This window comes from Panulirus ornatus, chromosome 1, assembly GCF_036320965.1.
Source record: "Panulirus ornatus isolate Po-2019 chromosome 1, ASM3632096v1, whole genome shotgun sequence".
NCBI classification, from domain to species: domain Eukaryota; kingdom Metazoa; phylum Arthropoda; class Malacostraca; order Decapoda; family Palinuridae; genus Panulirus; species Panulirus ornatus.
The window spans coordinates 68,765,154-68,783,858 of record NC_092224.1 but is presented as its reverse complement, the minus strand read 5'-3'; the positions used below and the strand labels follow the sequence as shown (position 1 = coordinate 68,783,858).

Below are 18,705 nucleotides of genomic sequence, written 5' to 3'. Positions count from 1 at the left end.
AACCATTCTCCCAGACCCTCTCACTTCGTATGCCACCTCGACCAAAACACCCTATATCAGCCACTCTATCATCATAGAGTAATTTGTGTATTGTATATTGTTTTAGAGCTTTTAATTGTGTTGATGAATTGTTAATGAATTGTATAGTTGTTGGTTTACTAGTTTCATATGATGAACAGATAAATATGTATTCTTAATTTCTAAATCCAGTGTTTATAAACTTATATCCTGTGTTGTTTTAGATTTTGAATGAGGCGCGTGTATACCGGCTAGACTCATTTGCACATCTGACATCTGAGTTCTGCAATATGATTATTCCAGAAGCAGTTACCAGGTAATGAAGGAGTCCATATTAGTATTTATATGTTAAACCAGATTATGCTGTAGTAGTAGAATGAGATATATAATTGCTCCGGTAAAGAGGGAAGTAGAGACTTTGTCTGTCTGCATCATTTCTATCATTTCTTTCATTCATAGCTGGGTGCAAAATACAAATTATTCCATACATAACTTGATTACCAGCCATATCCACACAAATGAAAACAGTTCAGTTAGTCAGTATCAGTTTTATGAAGAGTGTCTTGGGATTTAGAGAATAATTACATGATTTGGCAAATAAATGACCTCTCTCACAGCAAAGGATCTTATTAGGCAATCATTTTTTGGAACCTTGGTTAAGTGAGGCATTATGGTACTGACAGGATAAGAGAGTCCTTTCTGCATTGCATGATTCTCTTTTAAAGCCACACTTACAATGGGGTACCACTGAGTAGTCCGCCACACATTATGAAGTTTCACAGCTCTTCTTGGATAAACATTTTATTGTTTTTCAATTTAGTATTTCAACCTTCATTTTTCTTATATTTTTTTCATTTGATATTATTTGACAACTTGCTGGCCATTTTACTACAGGTACTCCACCGATTTTCTGGCAACTGATGGTCCGGCACCTCCTTTAGTCAGGACAAAATTACATGAGGGAATTGAAATTACCATGGCCACCAGACTAGTTTACTGGGCGGCCACAGATGTCGTTGTGTGTAGGGTACACATATTTACATTCTTTACACTGCACTCATTGGTGGTGATACTGCAATTATGTGAGATTCTTAGCTTATTTTGCTTAAATCTAATCCTAGCTATGGCTTCTAAGACATATGAGAGTGTCAGTCATGGTGTCAAATGTAAACACCAGTCCATATCGATCCTAGATGAAGTAGAACTATTGAAAAAACAGACCGTGGTGTTTTGGTGTGTATGCTGTGTGACATCTACAGTATTGGTTCATCAACTGTTTATGATACAAAGAAGCAAAGGGAGAAAATGTTGAAATTTTATGCAGACAGCAATTCCAAGAAGCAAATGATTAGAAAAATTATGAAAGATGGGAAGAGTACTGAGCACGTTTGAGCGTTGATGGAATGGTTTTGACAGCGTTGGAGTGGGCTTGTCAGGTAGCATGATAATGGACCAGGCTAAGTTGTTCCATAAAGAACTTGAATTACAGCAAGAGCATGACTGTAGTGAAGGATGGCTTCAAAGATTCAAGAAGCATTATGGAATTTCCATGAATATAATGTGCAGAGAAAAGCAGTCTGCAAACCATGAAGGAGCTGCCAAGTATGTGGACAAATTTGCAAAACTCGTAGCTGATGAGCACTTCAGTCCTGAGCAGGTGTATAATGCATACAAAACTGCATTATTCTGGCGATGCACACCTAGGAAAACACTAACGACAGGAGAAGAAGAAGAAGACCCCACAGGATTCAAATGGGCGTATCTAGGGGAAATAGCACCTATGGCAAACACTGAAATTGTGCCGTCTAAACATATGACACCAATATTTTTTTATTTTTATTACCTCTGCCAAGGAGATTATGATTAAACTGGCGTTTGTTTGTCTGTGAGCAACTTTTAACAAAAGTTATGAACAAATTTTGATGAAATTTTCAGGGAAAGGCAGAAATGGCACAAGGACCAATTGATTGGACTTTGGGAGTGATCATTGAATGGATCCAGGATGCCATTTGTATGTAGCATTTATGGATCTGGAGAAGGCATATGATAGAGTTGATAGAGATGCTCTGTGGAAGGTATTAAGAATATATAGTGTGGGAGGAAAGTTGCTGGAAGCACTGAGAAGTTTTTATCGAGGATGTAAGGCATGTACGCGAGTGGGAAGAGAGGAAAGTGATTGGTTCTCATGGAATGTCGGTTTGTGGCAGGGGTGCGTGATGTCTCCATGGTTGTTTAATCTGTTTATGGATGAGGTTGTTAGGGAGGTAAATGCAAGAGTTTTGGAGAGAGGGGCAAGTGTGCAGTCTGTTGTGGATGAGAGAGCTTGGGAAGTGAGTCACTTGTTGTTCGCTGATGTACAGCGCTGGTGGCTGATTCATGTGAGAAACTGCAGAAGCTGGTGACTGAGTTTGGTAAAGTGTGTGACAGAAGAAAGTTGAGAGTAAATGTGAATAAGAGCAAAGTTATTAGGTACAGTAGGGTTGAGGGACAAGTCAATTGGGAGGTAAGTTTGAATGGAGAAAAACTGGAAGAAGTGAAGTGTTTTAGATATCTGGGAGTGGCTTTGGCAGCGGATGGAACCATGGAAGTGGATGGAAGTGAGTCACAGCATGGGGGAGGGGACGAAAGTTCTGAGAGCGTTGAAAAATGTGTGGAAGGTGAGAACATTATCTCAGAAAGCAAAAATGGGTATGTTTGAAGGAATATTGGTTCCACCAATGTTATACGGTTGTAAGGCATGGGCTATAGATAGAGTTGTGCAGAGGAGGGTGGATGTGTTGGAAATGAGATGTTTGAGAACAATATGTGGTGTGAGGTGGTTTGATCAAGTAAGTAATGAAAGGGTAAGAGAGATGTGTGGTAATAAAAAAGAGTGTGGTTGAGAGAGCAGAAGAGGGTGTATTGAAATGGTTTGGTCACATGGAGAGAATGAGTGAGGAAAGATTGCCAGAGGATATATGTGTCAGAGGTGGGGGGGACAAGGAGAAGTGGGGGACCAAATTGGAGGTGGAAAGATGAAGTGAAAAAGATTTTGAGTGATCGGGGCCTGAACATGCAGGAGGGTGAAAGGCGTGCAAGGAATAGAGTGAATTGGAACGATGTGGTATACCGGGGTTGACATGCTGTCAGTTGATTGAACCAGGGCATGTGAAGCATCTGGGGTAAACCATGGAAAGTTTTGTGGGGCCTGGATGTGGAAAGGGAGCTGTGGTTTCGGTGCATTATACATGACAGCTAGAGACTGAGTGAGAACGAATGTGGCTTTTGTTGTCTTTTCCTAGCGCTACCTCATGTGCATGCGGGGGAAGGGGGTTGTCATTTCATGTGTGGTGGAGTGGTGACAGGAATAAGTAAAGGCAGCAAGTATGAATTATGTACGTGTGTATATATGTATATGTCCGTGTATGTATATGTATATGTCCGTGTATGTATATATGTGTATACGTTGAAATGTATGGGTATGTATATGTGCGTGTGTGGACGTGTATGTATATACATGTGTATGTGGGTGGGTTAGGCCGTTCTTTCGTCTGTTTCCTTGCGCTACCTCGCTGACGCGGGAGACAGCGACAAAGTATAATGAATATATATAATGAATAAAATAACTTTTGAACTAACAATGATATCAATGTGATTCCAAATGCCAAAAATATGTTTTCATGGTCTAGAAATCTAAATCTTTAAAATCCGCATCATTGCCTGAATCCAGAATGCCATTATGCTACTGGTGCCCTCCTTAAAGTGGTTCCCAGGGCACCTGCCATACCCTAGATATGCCACTGGATTCAAACAATCTAAGGACAGACTTACCATCATAGGGTGCTCAAACATTTAATATTTGTTTCATTTAAATTCCTAGCAGTCCATGGTATACTTTAGACACATGGGAGATGTATAATTAGTGGGTTAGAGGTTTGTTGATGAATTATTATTACGTAACCCCGGTTGGTCCGGCAAAATGGTTAATCCGACAATGCTTTAGAACCAAGAGTGCCGAAAAATTAGTGGTGTACCTGTAGTACAGTTTGTTTTTCATTTGATATTTTTTGACATCTTGCTGACCATTTTACTAGTACAATAGATGAACCAATATGCAAATTTCGTCTGCCAGTTTTGAACATGGTTGTATTGGTCATTTCCACTGAAAATTGTGGAGATGGTTTTGTAACCCAAGTGTTGAAGGAAGATTCTTCTTAAAGCAGTCATCTATGCATGAAGGAACCCATATGATACATATAGATAGGAAGAATTTGGGGCAGTTTTTGGAAGCAATGTGAGAGCTTTCACTATTTTAGCTGAAATGAATAATGGGTACCTGAATTGATTTTTTGTGAAGTTGTACTGGTTAGCCTCATTTGTCCATGGGATTACTACCATGTGGTAAAAGATAAGCATTTATTCCATTGATGGTTCATTTGTCTCTGTGGTAAATAGTCTCCATCAATCATCCCAGACTCCTTGACTGGAGCTACATGGACTTGGGCCAGCGGGAAAAGATAAGAGATTTTTCTTTGTCTCATTAATGGTTGTTTACTGTCTGTGGAGATTGGTCCCACTTAAACTCAATACATTGTCCAAAACTAAAGCTAGCTGGATTTAATTAAACAGCCAAGGTAAATACACAGCTCATAATTATTACGTCAACCCTCCCAAGTATACATGACCATTGCATTGATCTCTCCGTCATAGTACGAAAACCATCAGAGCAATGCTGTTCTGTTGGTTTGCACTCACAAATTCTAACAAATTTACAAATATTTTGCCTGTTTAATACACCAAGCACCCATTTTGTGATGGTTCATATGACAACATTTCAAAGTTACAACGTTTGAGAAATATAAGCCCCCACAGTTATGACACATTTGAGAGAAATTCACAGTTTTGATGTACTGTACAATATATTCTTTTTGTTAATGTTGAAATATTCCAAGACACTGTCATCACAATATCCAACAATTTCCATTTAGAATAAGGTTTCCATGTGTAAGGTTTTGTTTGCTGAACAAATCCTATGACAGTACTGGCAAATGATGGGGATATTGTATGTCTGGGAGCATGATACAGTCTTAAAAGTCATGTAACATGATTTACTGCCCCAGTTACCACATGATATTGAGAATGAAAGGATGCAACTTTAGCTCATTGTCCTTATGCTTAGTGATACTTTTGCTACTTCTATTCTGGGCAATATTTCTTTTCTGTACCAATGCAAGGTGAGTGCAAGAGTTTTGGAAAGAGGGGCAAGTATGAAGCCTGTTGTGGATGAGAGAGCTTGGAAAGTGAGTCAGTTGTTGTTCGCTGATGATACAGCACTGGTGGCTGATTCATGTGAGAAACTGCAGAAGCTGGTGACTGAGTTTGGAAAAGTGTGTGAAAGAAGAAAGTTAAGAGTAAATGTGAATAAGAGCAAGGTTATTAGGTACAGTAGGGTTGAGGGTCAAGTCAATTGGGAGGTAAGTTTGAATGGAGAAAAACTGGAGGAAGTAAAGTGTTTTAGATATGTGGGAGTGGATCTGGCAGCGGATGGAACCACGGAAGCGGAAGTGAATCATAGGGTGGGGGAGGGGGCGAAAATCCTGGGAGCCTTGAAGAATGTGTGGAAGTCGAGAACATTATCTCGGAAAGCAAAAATGGGTATGTTTGAAAGAATAGTAGTTCCAACAATGTTGTATGGTTACGAGGCGTGGGCTATGGATAGAGTTGTGCGCAGGAGGGTAGATGTGCTGGAAATGAGATGTTTGAGGACAATGTGTGGTGTGAGGTGGTTTGATCGAGTAAGTAATGTAAGGGTAAGAGAGATGTGTGGAAATAAAAAGAGCGTGGTTGAGAGAGCAGAAGAGGGTGTTTTGAAATGGTTTTGGCACATGGAGAGAATGAGTGAGGAAAGATTGACCAAGAGGATATATGTGTCAGAGGTGGAGTGAATGAGGAGAAGTGGGAGACCAAATTGGAGGTGGAAAGATGGAGTGAAAAAGATTCTGTGTGATCGGGGCCTGAACATGCAGGAGGGTGAAAGGAGGGCAAGGAATAAAGTGAATTGGATCGATGTGGTATACCGGGGTTGACGTGCTGTCAGTGGATTGAATCAGGGCATGTGAAGCGTCTGGGGTAAACCATGGAAAGTTATGTGGGGCCTGGATGTGGAAAGGGAGCTGTGGTTTTGGGCATTATTGCATGACAGCTGGAGACTGAGTGTGAACGAATGGGGCCTTTGTTGTCTTTTCCTAGTGCTACCTCGCACACATGAGGGGGATGGTGTTCCATGTGTGGCGAGGTGGCGATGGGAATGAATAGGGGCAGACAGTGTGAATTGTGTGCACGGGTATATATGTATGTGTCTGTGTGTGTATATATATGTGTACATTGGGATGTATAGGTATGTATATTTGCGTGTGTGTGTGTACATTGTGTATGGGGGTGGGTTGGGCCATTTTCTTTCTTCTGTTTCCTTGCGCTACCTCGCAAACGCGGGAGACAGCGACAAAGTAAAATAAAATAAAATATATAAATAAATACCAATGACTAATAATGCATTCTGAGAAGTTAGCCCAAGAAGAAAAGGCCATAGAAGCCTGAGATTGTATCTACAAGGCATACTGGCGAGGTTAAGTTCATCATCTGGACAATATTTTCTTTTTCAAACTTATCTGAAAAGCTGGGTCTAGTCGACTTAGGAAGATCAGTAAAGTGACTGATTATCTGATGAAGTATAAGGTCTTGAAAAACCCATCCCCATCAGGTTATCATTCTCATTACTTGTCTTCCTAGGTCTATGAGACCTAGCTTTTTGGGGAGGCGTAACATGAAAAGAAAGAGAAAAAGGTGTCCTTATGGTAAACTAGGCCTTGCCTATAAATCTTTAATTCTCACTTGTAGACACATTTTCTTATTTCTAAGCAAGATTATGGGCCTTTTCTTCCTTGAACAACTTTATAGGACCCATTGTGAGATAATGTTGGAGGCAAATATCACATGGACTAGGAATAGCAAAAATATCAGTAAGCACAAGGACACCAAGCACAAGTTGCATCCTTCCATTCTCAGTACCAAAGGGTAACTGAGGTGGCAAACTGTCAACTGATTTCCAAGACTGTACCATGCTGCCATACATATAATATCCCTACCATAAGCGAGTAATAGTATTTGTTACACAAATAAAACCGGTGCCTGAAGCCCTAACGCAAACTGCTGTTGTTGGATTCTTTTAAGAGATTATATTTTTAAAGTTTTTTAGCCATCATACATTTTGTAATATAATGATTATTTCATTTATTATACTTTGTCGTTGTCTCTCATTAGCGAGGTAGCACAAGGAAACAGACGAAAGAATGGCCCAACCCACCCACATACACATGTATATACATACATGTCCACACATGCACTTATACATACCTATACATTTCAACTTATACACATATATACATACACAGACATATACATATATACACATGTACATAATTCATACTGTCTGCCTTTATTCATTCCTGTCGCCACCCCGCCGCACATGAATAACAACCCCTCCCCCGCATGTGCGTGAGGTAGCGCTAGGAAAAGACAACAAAGGCCACATTCGTTCACACTCAGTCTCTAGCTGTCTTGTATGCTGCACCAAAACCGCAGCTCCCTTTCCACATCCAAGCCCCACTAAACTTTCCATGGTTTACCCCAGACTCTTCACAGTCCCTGGTTCAATCCATTGACAGCACGTCGACACTGGTATATCACATCATTCCAATGCACTCTATTCCTTGCACGCCATTCACGCTCCTGCATGTTCAAGCCCTGATCGATCAAAATCTTTTTCATTCCATCCTTCCACCTCCAATTTGGTCTCCCACTTCTCCTCGTTCCCTCCACCTCTGACACATATATCCTCTTTGTCAATCTTTCTTCACTCATTCTCTCCATGTGACCAAACCATTTCAAAACATCCTCTTCTGCTCTCTCAACCACAGTCTTTATTACATCTCTTACCCTTTCATTACTTACTCGATCAAACCACCTCACACCGCATATTGTCCTCAAACATCTCATTTCCAGCACATCCACCCTCCTCTGCACAACCCTATCTATAGCCCATGCCTCGCAACCATGTAACATTGTTGGAACCACTATTCCTTCAAACATACCCATTTTTGCTCTCCGAGATAATGTTCTCGCCTTCCACACATTCTTCAATGCTTCCAGAACATTTGCTCCCTCCCCCACCCTGTGACTCACTTCCATTTCCATGGCTCTATCCACTGCTCACTTTATTCCCAGATGTCTAAAACACTTCACTTCCACCAATTTTTCTCCATTCAAATTTAACTCCCAATTAAATTTTCCCTCAATTCTACTGAACCTTATAACCTTGTTCTTATTCACATTTACTCTCAACTTTCTTTTTTCACACACCTTACCAAACTTACCAGTTTCTGCAATTTCTCACCCAAATCAACCACCAGTGCTGTATCATCAGCAATCAACTGACCCATTTCCTAAGCCCTCTCATCAAGCACAGACTGCATACTTGCCCCTCTCTCCAAAACTCTTGCATTTACCTCCATAACCACCCTGTCCTTAACCAAATTTAACAACCATGGAGGCATCACACACCCCTTCTGTAAATCGACATTCACTGAGAACCAACCACCTTCCTCTCTTCCTACTCATACTCATGCCTTACATCCTTGATAAAAACTTTTTACTGCTTCTAGCAACTTACCTCCCTCACCATGCTCTCTCATAACCTTCCACTAAGCATCTCTATCCACCCTATCATATGCCTTCTCCAGATCCATAACTGCTACATACAAATCTATCTGTTTTTCCAAGTATTTCTCACATATATTCTTCAAAGCAAACACCTGATCCACACATCCTCTAACACTTCTGAAACCACACTGCTCTTCCCCAATCTGATGTTCTGCACATGCCTTCACCCTCTCAGTCAGTACCCTCCTATATAATTTTCCAGGAATACTCAACAAACTTATATACCTCTGTAATTTGAACACTCACCTTTATCCCCTTTGCCTTTGTACAGTGGCACTATGCATACATTCTGCCAATCCTCAGGCACTTCAGCATGATCTATACATACAATGAATTTCCTTACCAACCATTCAATAACACAGTCACCCCCTTTTTTAATAAATTCCACTGCAATACTATCCAAACCAGCCACCTTGCTGGTTTTCATCTTCTGCAAAGCTTTCACTGCCTCTTCTCTGTTCACCAACCCATTCACCGTGACCCTATCACTTTGCACACCACCCCAACCAAAATGCCCTACATCTGCCAGTATATCATCAAACACATTCAAGAAGCCTTCAAAATATTCACTCCATCTCCCCACTTAGTCACTACTTGTCATTACCTCCCTATTTGACCCCTTCACCAATGTTCCCATTTGTTCTCTTGATTTACGCGCTTTATTTACCTCCTTCCAAAACATCCTTTTATTCTCCCTGAAATTTAATGATACGCTCTCACCCCAACTCTCATTTGCCACATGCATCTTTTGAGCAAGCCATCACTGCTTCCCTAAATACATCCCATTCCTCCCCCACTCCCCTTACAACCTTTGCTCTCACCTTTTTCCTTTCTGTACTCAGTCTCTCCTGGTACTTCCTCACACAAGTCTCCTTTCCAAGCTCACTTACTCTTATCACTTTCTTCTCCCCATCATTCTCTCTTCTTTTCTGAAAACCTCTTCAAATCTTCACCTTTGCCTCCATGAGATAGTGATCAGATATCCCTCCAGCTGCCCCTCTCAGCACATTAACATCCAGGAGTCTCTCTTTCACACACATATCAGTTAACTCGTAATCCAGTAACACCCTATGGCCATCTCTCCTACTCACATATGTATACTTAGGTATATCTCTTTTTAAACCAGGTATTCCCAATCACTGGTCCTTTTTCAGCACACAAATCCACAAGCTCTTCACCATTTCCATTTACAACACTGAACCCCCCTAAACCAATTATACCCTCAACTGCCACATTACTCACCTTTGCACTTAAATCACCCTTCACTATAACCTGGTCTTGTGAATCAAAGCTGCTAACACACTCACTCAGCAGTTCCCAAAATACTTGCCTTCCATGATCTGTTTTCTCATGACCAGGTGCATAGGCACCAATAATCACCTATCTCTCTCCATCCAATTTCAGTTTTACCCATATCAATCTAGAGTTTACTTTCTTACACTCTATTACATATTCCCACAACTCCTGCTTCAGAGGGAGTGCTCTACCTTCCTTTCCTCTTGTCCTCTCACTGACTCCTGACTTTACTCCCAAGACATTCCCAAACCACTCTTTCCCTTTACCCTTGAGCTTCATTTCACTCAGAGCCAATACATCCAGTTTTCTTTCCTCAAACATACGACCTAACTCTCCTTTTTTCTCATCTTGGTTACATCCACATACATTTAGACATCGCAATCTGAACATTTGAGGAGGACAAGCCCTCCCTGCATGACTCCTTCTACTGTTTCCCCTCTTATAAATTTAAATTCAAGGAGGTGTGTAAGAATATTTAAAAAGATCACGCACGTTGTACTGGAATGATTAGTGTACTCACCACCCAATGTTTTGTGGTGTTAGTGATTATTTACCATTCCCATATGCTTTCTAGTGTAGTGTTGTGTGCTGGTTTTACATGTTCATGCTACCAAACTCAGTCACCAACTACTGCAGTTTCACACTCAAATCTGCAACCAGTGGAGTATCATGAGCAAACAGACTCTCTTCCCAGGCTCTCTCTCCAAGACTGGCATTTACCTCCCTCACAACCCCATCCATAGACAAATTAAACAACCATGGTAACATCACATACCCTCTGCCACAGATCACCTTTCACTTGAAACAAATCACTCTCCTCTCATCCCACTCATACTGCTTCCAGCAGCTTTCCTCCCTCACTACATATTCTTAAGACATACCACAAGGCATATCTACCAGTTCCATCATATGCTTTCTCAATATCCATAAATGCCACACAAATCCATCTGTTAATCCATCTGTTTCTATAGGTACTTCTCATACATATTCTTCAGTGCAAACATCTGATCCACACATCCTCCATCAATTCTGAAACCACTTTGTTTCTCCCTTCTGATGCTCTCTACATGCCTTCTTACTCTCAGTCACTGCCCTCCCATATGGCTTTCCAGATATACTCAGAAAACTTTTACCTCTGTAGTTTGAACACTCACTTTTATCCCCAATGCCTTTATACAGTAGCTGTATACATGCATTCCATCAATCCTCAGACACCTCATCATGAACTATATGTACATGAAAAATCCTAACTAACCACTCAACAATACTGTGACCCCTTTCTTAATAGATTCAGCAGCAATACCACCTTTACCACATTTTATCCCTCATAAGGCTTTCATCACCTATTCTCTCCTCACTAAACCACTCTCCAGTCTCCCTCATTTTGCATACCACTGCAAAACAAACACCCTACGTCTGCTACCCTATCATCAAACACATTCAACGGTCCTTCAAAACACTCACTGTTGTTCCTATTTGTTTTTTGTTTTTCTTGCTTTATTAACCTCCTTTCAAAGCATCTTGTTCTCCCGGTGTTGACTGATACTCACTCACCTCCACTCTGATTTGCCCTCTTGTTCAACCTCTTTCTTGACTACTTTTTTCCTTGACTACTTTTTCTCTCTTCCCCAATCAATTACTCTCCTTCCTTGTAATTGCCACCCAAATACCCCCCTCCCTTTACTCTATCACAAGCAACTTTACTTCATTCCACCACTTACTACCTTTTCTAATCTGCCCACCTTCTGCATGCCATATGCATCTCTTGCACATACCAGTACTGATTCTCAAAATACCTCACATTCCTCACCCACTCCTCTCATTTCATTTACTCTGACCTTTTGCCATTCTACACTCACTCCTGGTATTTCTTCACACAGGTCTCTCTTTGTAGCTTACTTACTTTCACCACTCTCTTCTCACTGATATAGATTCCTCTTTTCCTAAAAACTCTACAAATCTTCAGCCTTGCCCCTACAGGTACTCCACCAGCTGGCCCTCTATATCTAAGACTCTTTGTTTTACACATGTCAACTAATGCGTAATCCAGTAGTGTCTGCTGACTGTCTTTCCTGCTTACATACATATACTGATGTATGTCCCTCTTTTTAAAAACCAGATATTAACAATCACCAGTCCTTTTAAAATGCTCAACTTCACAAGCTCTTCACCATTTCCATTCATGATACTGAATACCCCATGCCCCCCAATTATAACATCAACTCCCTGATCATTTACCATCATATTCAAGTCACCCATCATCAATACCCAGTCTCTTACATCAAAACTTCTGACACACTCTTTCAGTTACTCTCAAAACACTTGTCTCTCATGATCCTTCTCATTGTCAGGTGCATAAGCACCCATATCTCGCTGTCCACTTTCATTTTTACCTGTATCAGTCTACAATTCACTTCTTTACACTCTTTTACAAACCCCAACAACTCCTGCTTCAGGAATAGTGCTACTCCTTCCTAAGCTCTTGTCCTCTTAACAGTTATCAACTGCTGACTTCACTTCTAAGAAATTTCTAAACCATTCTTTCCCTTTTCTTTGAGCTTTGTTTCACTCAGAGCTAGAACATCTAGGTCTCTTTCCTAAACGTGCTACCAATCTCTCCTCCCTTCTCATCTTGATTACATCCACATACATTTTGACACCTTCTGAGCCTTCAAAGAGAATGAGAACTGCCTACTTGCTCCATTTTCTGTTCCATATAATAGAAATTGAAATCAAGATGGGAAGTGATTCCAGCCTTCTTCCCCCTTCGGTCTCCTTCTATGACACTGGGAATATGGAGTTAGAATTCTTTCTCCCTTACTCCAGGGGTGTTTGATTTATATGAATACATATTCATACTGTGCATAGAGATATTTTATGTATTGGGGATATATTGCTATTTTTACCTTAAGATTAATGCAGAAAAAGATCCTAGAAATATGCTTATTTTGTTTACTTATTCACACATGTTTTAATGCAAGCAGGTGGTGACATCTTCACTTAACTTGTGAAGATACATAAACTATATATTTATTTATTTATTTATTTTCCTTTGTCGCTGTCTCCCGCGTTAGCGAGGTAGTGCAAGGAAACAGACGAAAGAATGGCCCAACCCACCCACATACACATGTATATACATACACGTCCACACACGCAAATATACATACCTATACATCTCAATGTACACATATATATACACACACAGACATATACATATATACACATGTACATAATTCATACTGTCTGCCTTTATTTATTCCCATCGCCACCCCGCCACATATGGAATAACCACCCCCTCCCCCCTCATGTGTGCAAGGTAGCGCTAGGAAAAGACAACAAATGCCCCATTCGTTCACACTCAGTCTCTAGCTATCATGTAATAATGCACCGAAACCACAGCTCCCTTTCCACATCCAGGCCCCACAGAACTTTCCATGGTTGACCCCAGACGCTTCACATGCCCTTGTTCAATCCATTTACAGCACGTTGACCCCGGTATACCACATCGTTCCAATTCACTCTATTCCTTGCATGCCTTTCACCCTCCTGGATGTTCAGGCCCCGATCACTCAAAATCTTTTTCACTCCATCTTTCCACCTCCAATTTGGTCTCCCACTTCTCCTCATTCCCTCCACCTCTGACACATATATTCTCTTGGTCAATCTTTCCTCACTCATTCTTTCCATGTGACCTAACCATTTCAAAACACCCTATTCTGCTCTCTCAACCACACTCTTTTTATTTTCACACATCTCTCTTACCCTTACATTACTTACTCGATCAAACCACCTCACACCACATATTGTCCTCAAACATCTCATTTCCAGCACATCCACCCTCCTGCACACAGCTCTATCCATAGCCCACGCCTCACAACCATACAACATTGTTGGAACCACTATTCCTTCAAACATACCCATTTTTGCTTTCCGAGATAATGTTCTCGACTTCCAAACATTCTTCAAGGCTCCCAGAATTTTCGCCCCCTCCCTCACCCTATGATTCACTTCCGCTTCCATGGTTCCATCCGCTGCCAGATCCCCTCCCAGATATCTAAAACACTTTACTTCCTCCAGTTTTTCTCCATTCAAACTTACCTCCCAATTAACTTGGCCCTCAACCCTACTGTACCTAAATAACCTTGCTCTTATTCACACTTACTCTTAACTTTCTTCTTTCACACACTTTACCAAACTCAGTCACCAGCTTCTGCAGTTTCTCACATGAATCAGCCACCAGCGCTGTATCATCAGCGAACAACAACTGACTCACTTCCCAAGTTCTCTCATCCACAACAGACTGCATACTTGCCCCTCTTTCCAAAACTCTTGCATTCACCTCCCTAGCAACCCCATCCATAAACAAATTAAACAACCATGGAGACATCACACACCCCTGCCGCAAACCTACATTCACTGAGAACCAATCACTTTCCTCTCTTCCTACATGTACACATGCCTTACATCCTCGATAAAATCTTTTCTTTGATTCTAACAACTTGCCTCCCACACCATATATTCTTAATACCTTCCACAGAGCATCTCTATCAACTCTATCATATGCCTTCTCCAGATCCATAAATGCTACATACAAATCCATTTGCTTTTCTAAGTATTTCTCACATACATTCTCAAAGCAAACACCTGATCCACACATCCTCTACCACTTCTGAAACCACACTGCTCTTCCCCAATCTGATGCTCTGTACATGCCTTCACCCTCTCAATCAATACCCTCCCATATAATTTCCCAGGAATACTCAACAAACTTATACCTCTGTAATTTGAGCACTCACTCTTATCCCCTTTGCCTTTGTATAATGGCACTATGCAAGCATTACGCCAATCCTCAGGCACCTCACCATGAATCATACATACATTGAATAACCTTACCAACCAGTCAACAATACAGTCACCCCCTTTTTTAATAAATTCCACTACAATACCATCCAAACCTTGCCGGCTTTCATCTTCCACAAAGCTTTTACTACCTCTTCTCTGCTTACCAAATCATTTTCCCTAACCCTCTTACTTTGCACACCACCTCGACCAAAACACCCTATATCTACCACTCTATCATCAAACACATTCAACAAACCTTCAAAATACTCTCTCCATCTCCTCACATCACCACTACTTGTTATCACCTCCCCATTTGCCCCCTTCACTGAAGTTCCCATTTGCTCCCTTGTCTTACGCACTTTATTTAACTCCTTCCAAAAATCTTTTTATTCTCCCTAAAATTTAATGATACTCTCTCACCCCAACTCTCATTTGCCCTCTTTTTCACCTCTTGCACCTTTCTCTTGACCTCCTGCCTCTTTCTTTTATACATCTCCCACTCATTTGCATTTTTTCCCTGCAAAAATCGTCCAAATGCCTCTCTCTTCTCTTTCACTAATAATCTTACTTCTTCATCCCACCACTCACAACCCTTTTCTAATCAACCCACCTCCCACACTTCTCATGCCACAAGCATCTTTTGCGCAAGCCATCACTGCTTCCCTAAATACATCCCATTCCTCCCCCACTCCCCTTACCTCCTTTGCTCTCACCTTTTTCCATTCTGTACTCAGTCTCTCCTGGTACTTCCTCACACAAGTCTCCTTCCCAAGCTCACTTACTCTCACCACTCTCTTCATCCCAACATTCTCTCTTCTTTTCTGAAAACCCATACAAATCTTCACCTTCGCCTCCACAAGATAATGATCAGACATCCCTCCAGTTGCACCTCTCAGCACATTAACATCCAAGTCTCTCTCGTGCGCCTATCAATTAATACATAATCCAATAATGCTCTCTGGCCATCTCTCCTACTTACTTATGTATATCTCGCTTTTTAAACCAGGTATTCCCAATCACCAGTCCTTTTTCAGCACATAAATTTACAAGCTCTTCACCATTTCCATGTACAACACTGAACACCCCATGTATACTAATTATTCCCTCAACTACCACATTACTCACCTTTGCATTCAAATCACCCGTCACTATAACCCGGTCTCGTGCATCAAAACCACTAACACACTCGTTCAGCTGCTCCCAAAACACTTGTCTCTCATGATCTTTCTTCTCATGCCCAGGTGTATATGCACCAATAATCACCCATCTCCCTCCATCAACTTTCAGTTTTACCCATATCAATCTAGAATTTACTTTCTTACACTCTATCACATATTCCCACAACTCCTGTTTCAGGAGTACTGCTACTCCTTCCCTTGCTCTTGTCCTCTCACTAACCCCTGACTTTACTCACAAGACATTCCCAAACCACTCTTCCCCTTTACCCTTGAGCTTCGTTTCACTCAGAGCCAAAGCATCCAGGTTCCTTTCCTCAAACATACTACCTATCTCTCCTTTTTTCTCATCTTGGTTACATCCACACACATTTAGGCACCTCAGTCTGAGCCTTCGAGGAGGATGAGCACTCCTCGCGTGACTCCTTCTTCTGTTTCCCCTTTTAGAAAGTTAGAATACAAGGAAGGGAGGGTTTCTGGCCCCCCCGCTCCCGTCCCCTTTAGTCGCCTTCTACAACACGTGAGGAATGCATGGGAAGTATTCTTTCTCCCCTATCCCCAGGATATGTCCCCTGGGGACATAAACTATTCATTGAGTTATTTTTGCAATTTTCTTACTTCAAAAATTACTTGAAATTTTTTACCATTCTCCATTTTGAAGCTTGTTTACAACATATTACCATGGTTGTGGAATAATTGATATATGAACAAAATGAACTTTGCAGTTTTAATTTTGTTGTAATAGTTTCTTTTAATCATATTATGAAAACATGATTGCTAATTTTAGAAAACATGGCTTTCTCATTCGTTTATTTCATAAATTGTACTTGTTTATTTTATATAATTAGTCTTATATAATTGATTTCTTTAAAAGTGAAGAGAAACTGGTTCAAGATGATCTGAATATGAAATTGGAGGAGAGGGAAGAATTTCAAAGGACAAGAAAGAAGACCCCCAAGAGAAAAAAGAAAGGCTTAAAGAGTGTTATAGAAAGTGATTTTAGTGACCTTATGAATATTTTTGCTTTGTGAGTGGCATAACCATTTAAATGTATCATGTGAAAACTATATGTGCTTGCAGAAATGAAACAAGAATGTATTATGTGTAAATAATGTGCAGAGAAAACATATATTATTACTTAGATAATGAATTAATCTATGTTTATAGATTTTATAGAGGATTTGGCAAATTGATTAAACAGCAATGAATTTGTACTACAAAATATCAAGAAATTCTCCGTATGTGAAAAATTTAATTTTCTTTCTGTACATAATCTGTATAGTGTTTCGTATTTTTATGTTGAACATGTTACAGTTGACAGTAAATTGGTAAGCGTTTAAACTGAATGTCATGGATTCAAAGTTTTTATATGTATACATTTTCATACTGTGTGTAGATGTATTTTTTATAGGGGATATACTGCCATCTTGAAATTAGCAGACAAAAAGGTTTTAGAAATATGAAAGGAAATGAAATCTGTAATTTAGAAAAAAGAGGATGATGATTATGATGGGTCTTTATAAGCAAAAGATGTGCTGTTTTTTTAATGTCAAGAGGTGTATACAATCTTCTGCGGAGGTCCTGGACAGTAGCTCAAATCTGAATTTTTTTTGGATTGCATATTATATAATTAGTTTAATGAAATATTTCACATAGTTGATGTTATGCAACTTAAACACCTCTCACTTGAAATTGAAGTATATACAGGTCTGCCTCATTTCTTCTGGGATTAACCAGGGATACCTGGTGACAGTACTAGGATCCTGTTCCTCCATCAAGGAATAAAGTATTGAAAATGAAATGAAATTGAATTGATTAACCTTGTTTCAGAAAATGGTCTGTTTATCTTTCAGTTCAGCCTATCTGAAGCCCATTCCCTCCATAAACTCCCATCAAGGGAGTGGCCACAGGCAAAAGTCTCCACTTATCCCTGGCCTTGTATTCCTCTTCGCATACACTATTCCAGACATTCTTCCACCATTTCTCTCCCTCCAGTATTCTTCCAGTCTATTTCTCCATGTCGCAGTTGGTCTTCCTCCCACACTTTCCGCATAAACTTCCAGTCTTGCATTCTTTCCACATGCCTAAATCATCTCAAAGTATTACATTTCACCTACTCTACCACTCCACAATTTATTCCCTTTGCATTATCTTCCATACCACGTCGTCCACATTTTCATTTCTTTCTTCATTCTGTTTAGTTATACCCATTCTCCTCTCACACAGCTCTTTTCCACAGCCTAGATTTTTTACCTCTGTGATTTTTTCCATGTTTTAGCTGCATATGTCGGGATTGGGAAGATTATTTATTTATTTTGCTTTGTCGCTGTCTCCCACGTTAGCGAGGTAACGCAAGGAAACAGACGAAAGAATGGCCCAACCCACCCACATACCCATGTATATACATACACGTCCACACACGCACATATACATACCTATACATGTCAACATATACATATATATATACACACACAGACATATACATATATACACATGTACATATTCATACTTGCTGCCCTAATCTGTTCCCGTCGCAACCCTGCCACACACACACACACACACATATATATATTTTTTTTTTTTTTTTTTTATACTTTGTCGCTGTCTCCCGCGTTTG

General features: G+C 40.4%; 1 protein-coding gene across 1 annotated transcript in view; it reads left to right on the top strand.

The window, feature by feature from the left end:
• The window catches only part of l(2)05287 (WD repeat-containing protein l(2)05287), a 188,534-nt gene extending 170,645 nt beyond the window's left edge, over nucleotides 1-17,889 (top strand). Inside the window, exons 15-16 of the mRNA XM_071663178.1 lie at nucleotides 243-334; nucleotides 16,963-17,889. Of these exons, the coding sequence (XP_071519279.1) occupies nucleotides 243-334; nucleotides 16,963-17,119 (249 nt within the window). The 3' untranslated portion in view covers nucleotides 17,120-17,889. The remainder of the gene's footprint in view (nucleotides 1-242; nucleotides 335-16,962) is intronic.
• The last annotated feature ends 816 nt before the right edge of the window (nucleotides 17,890-18,705 follow it).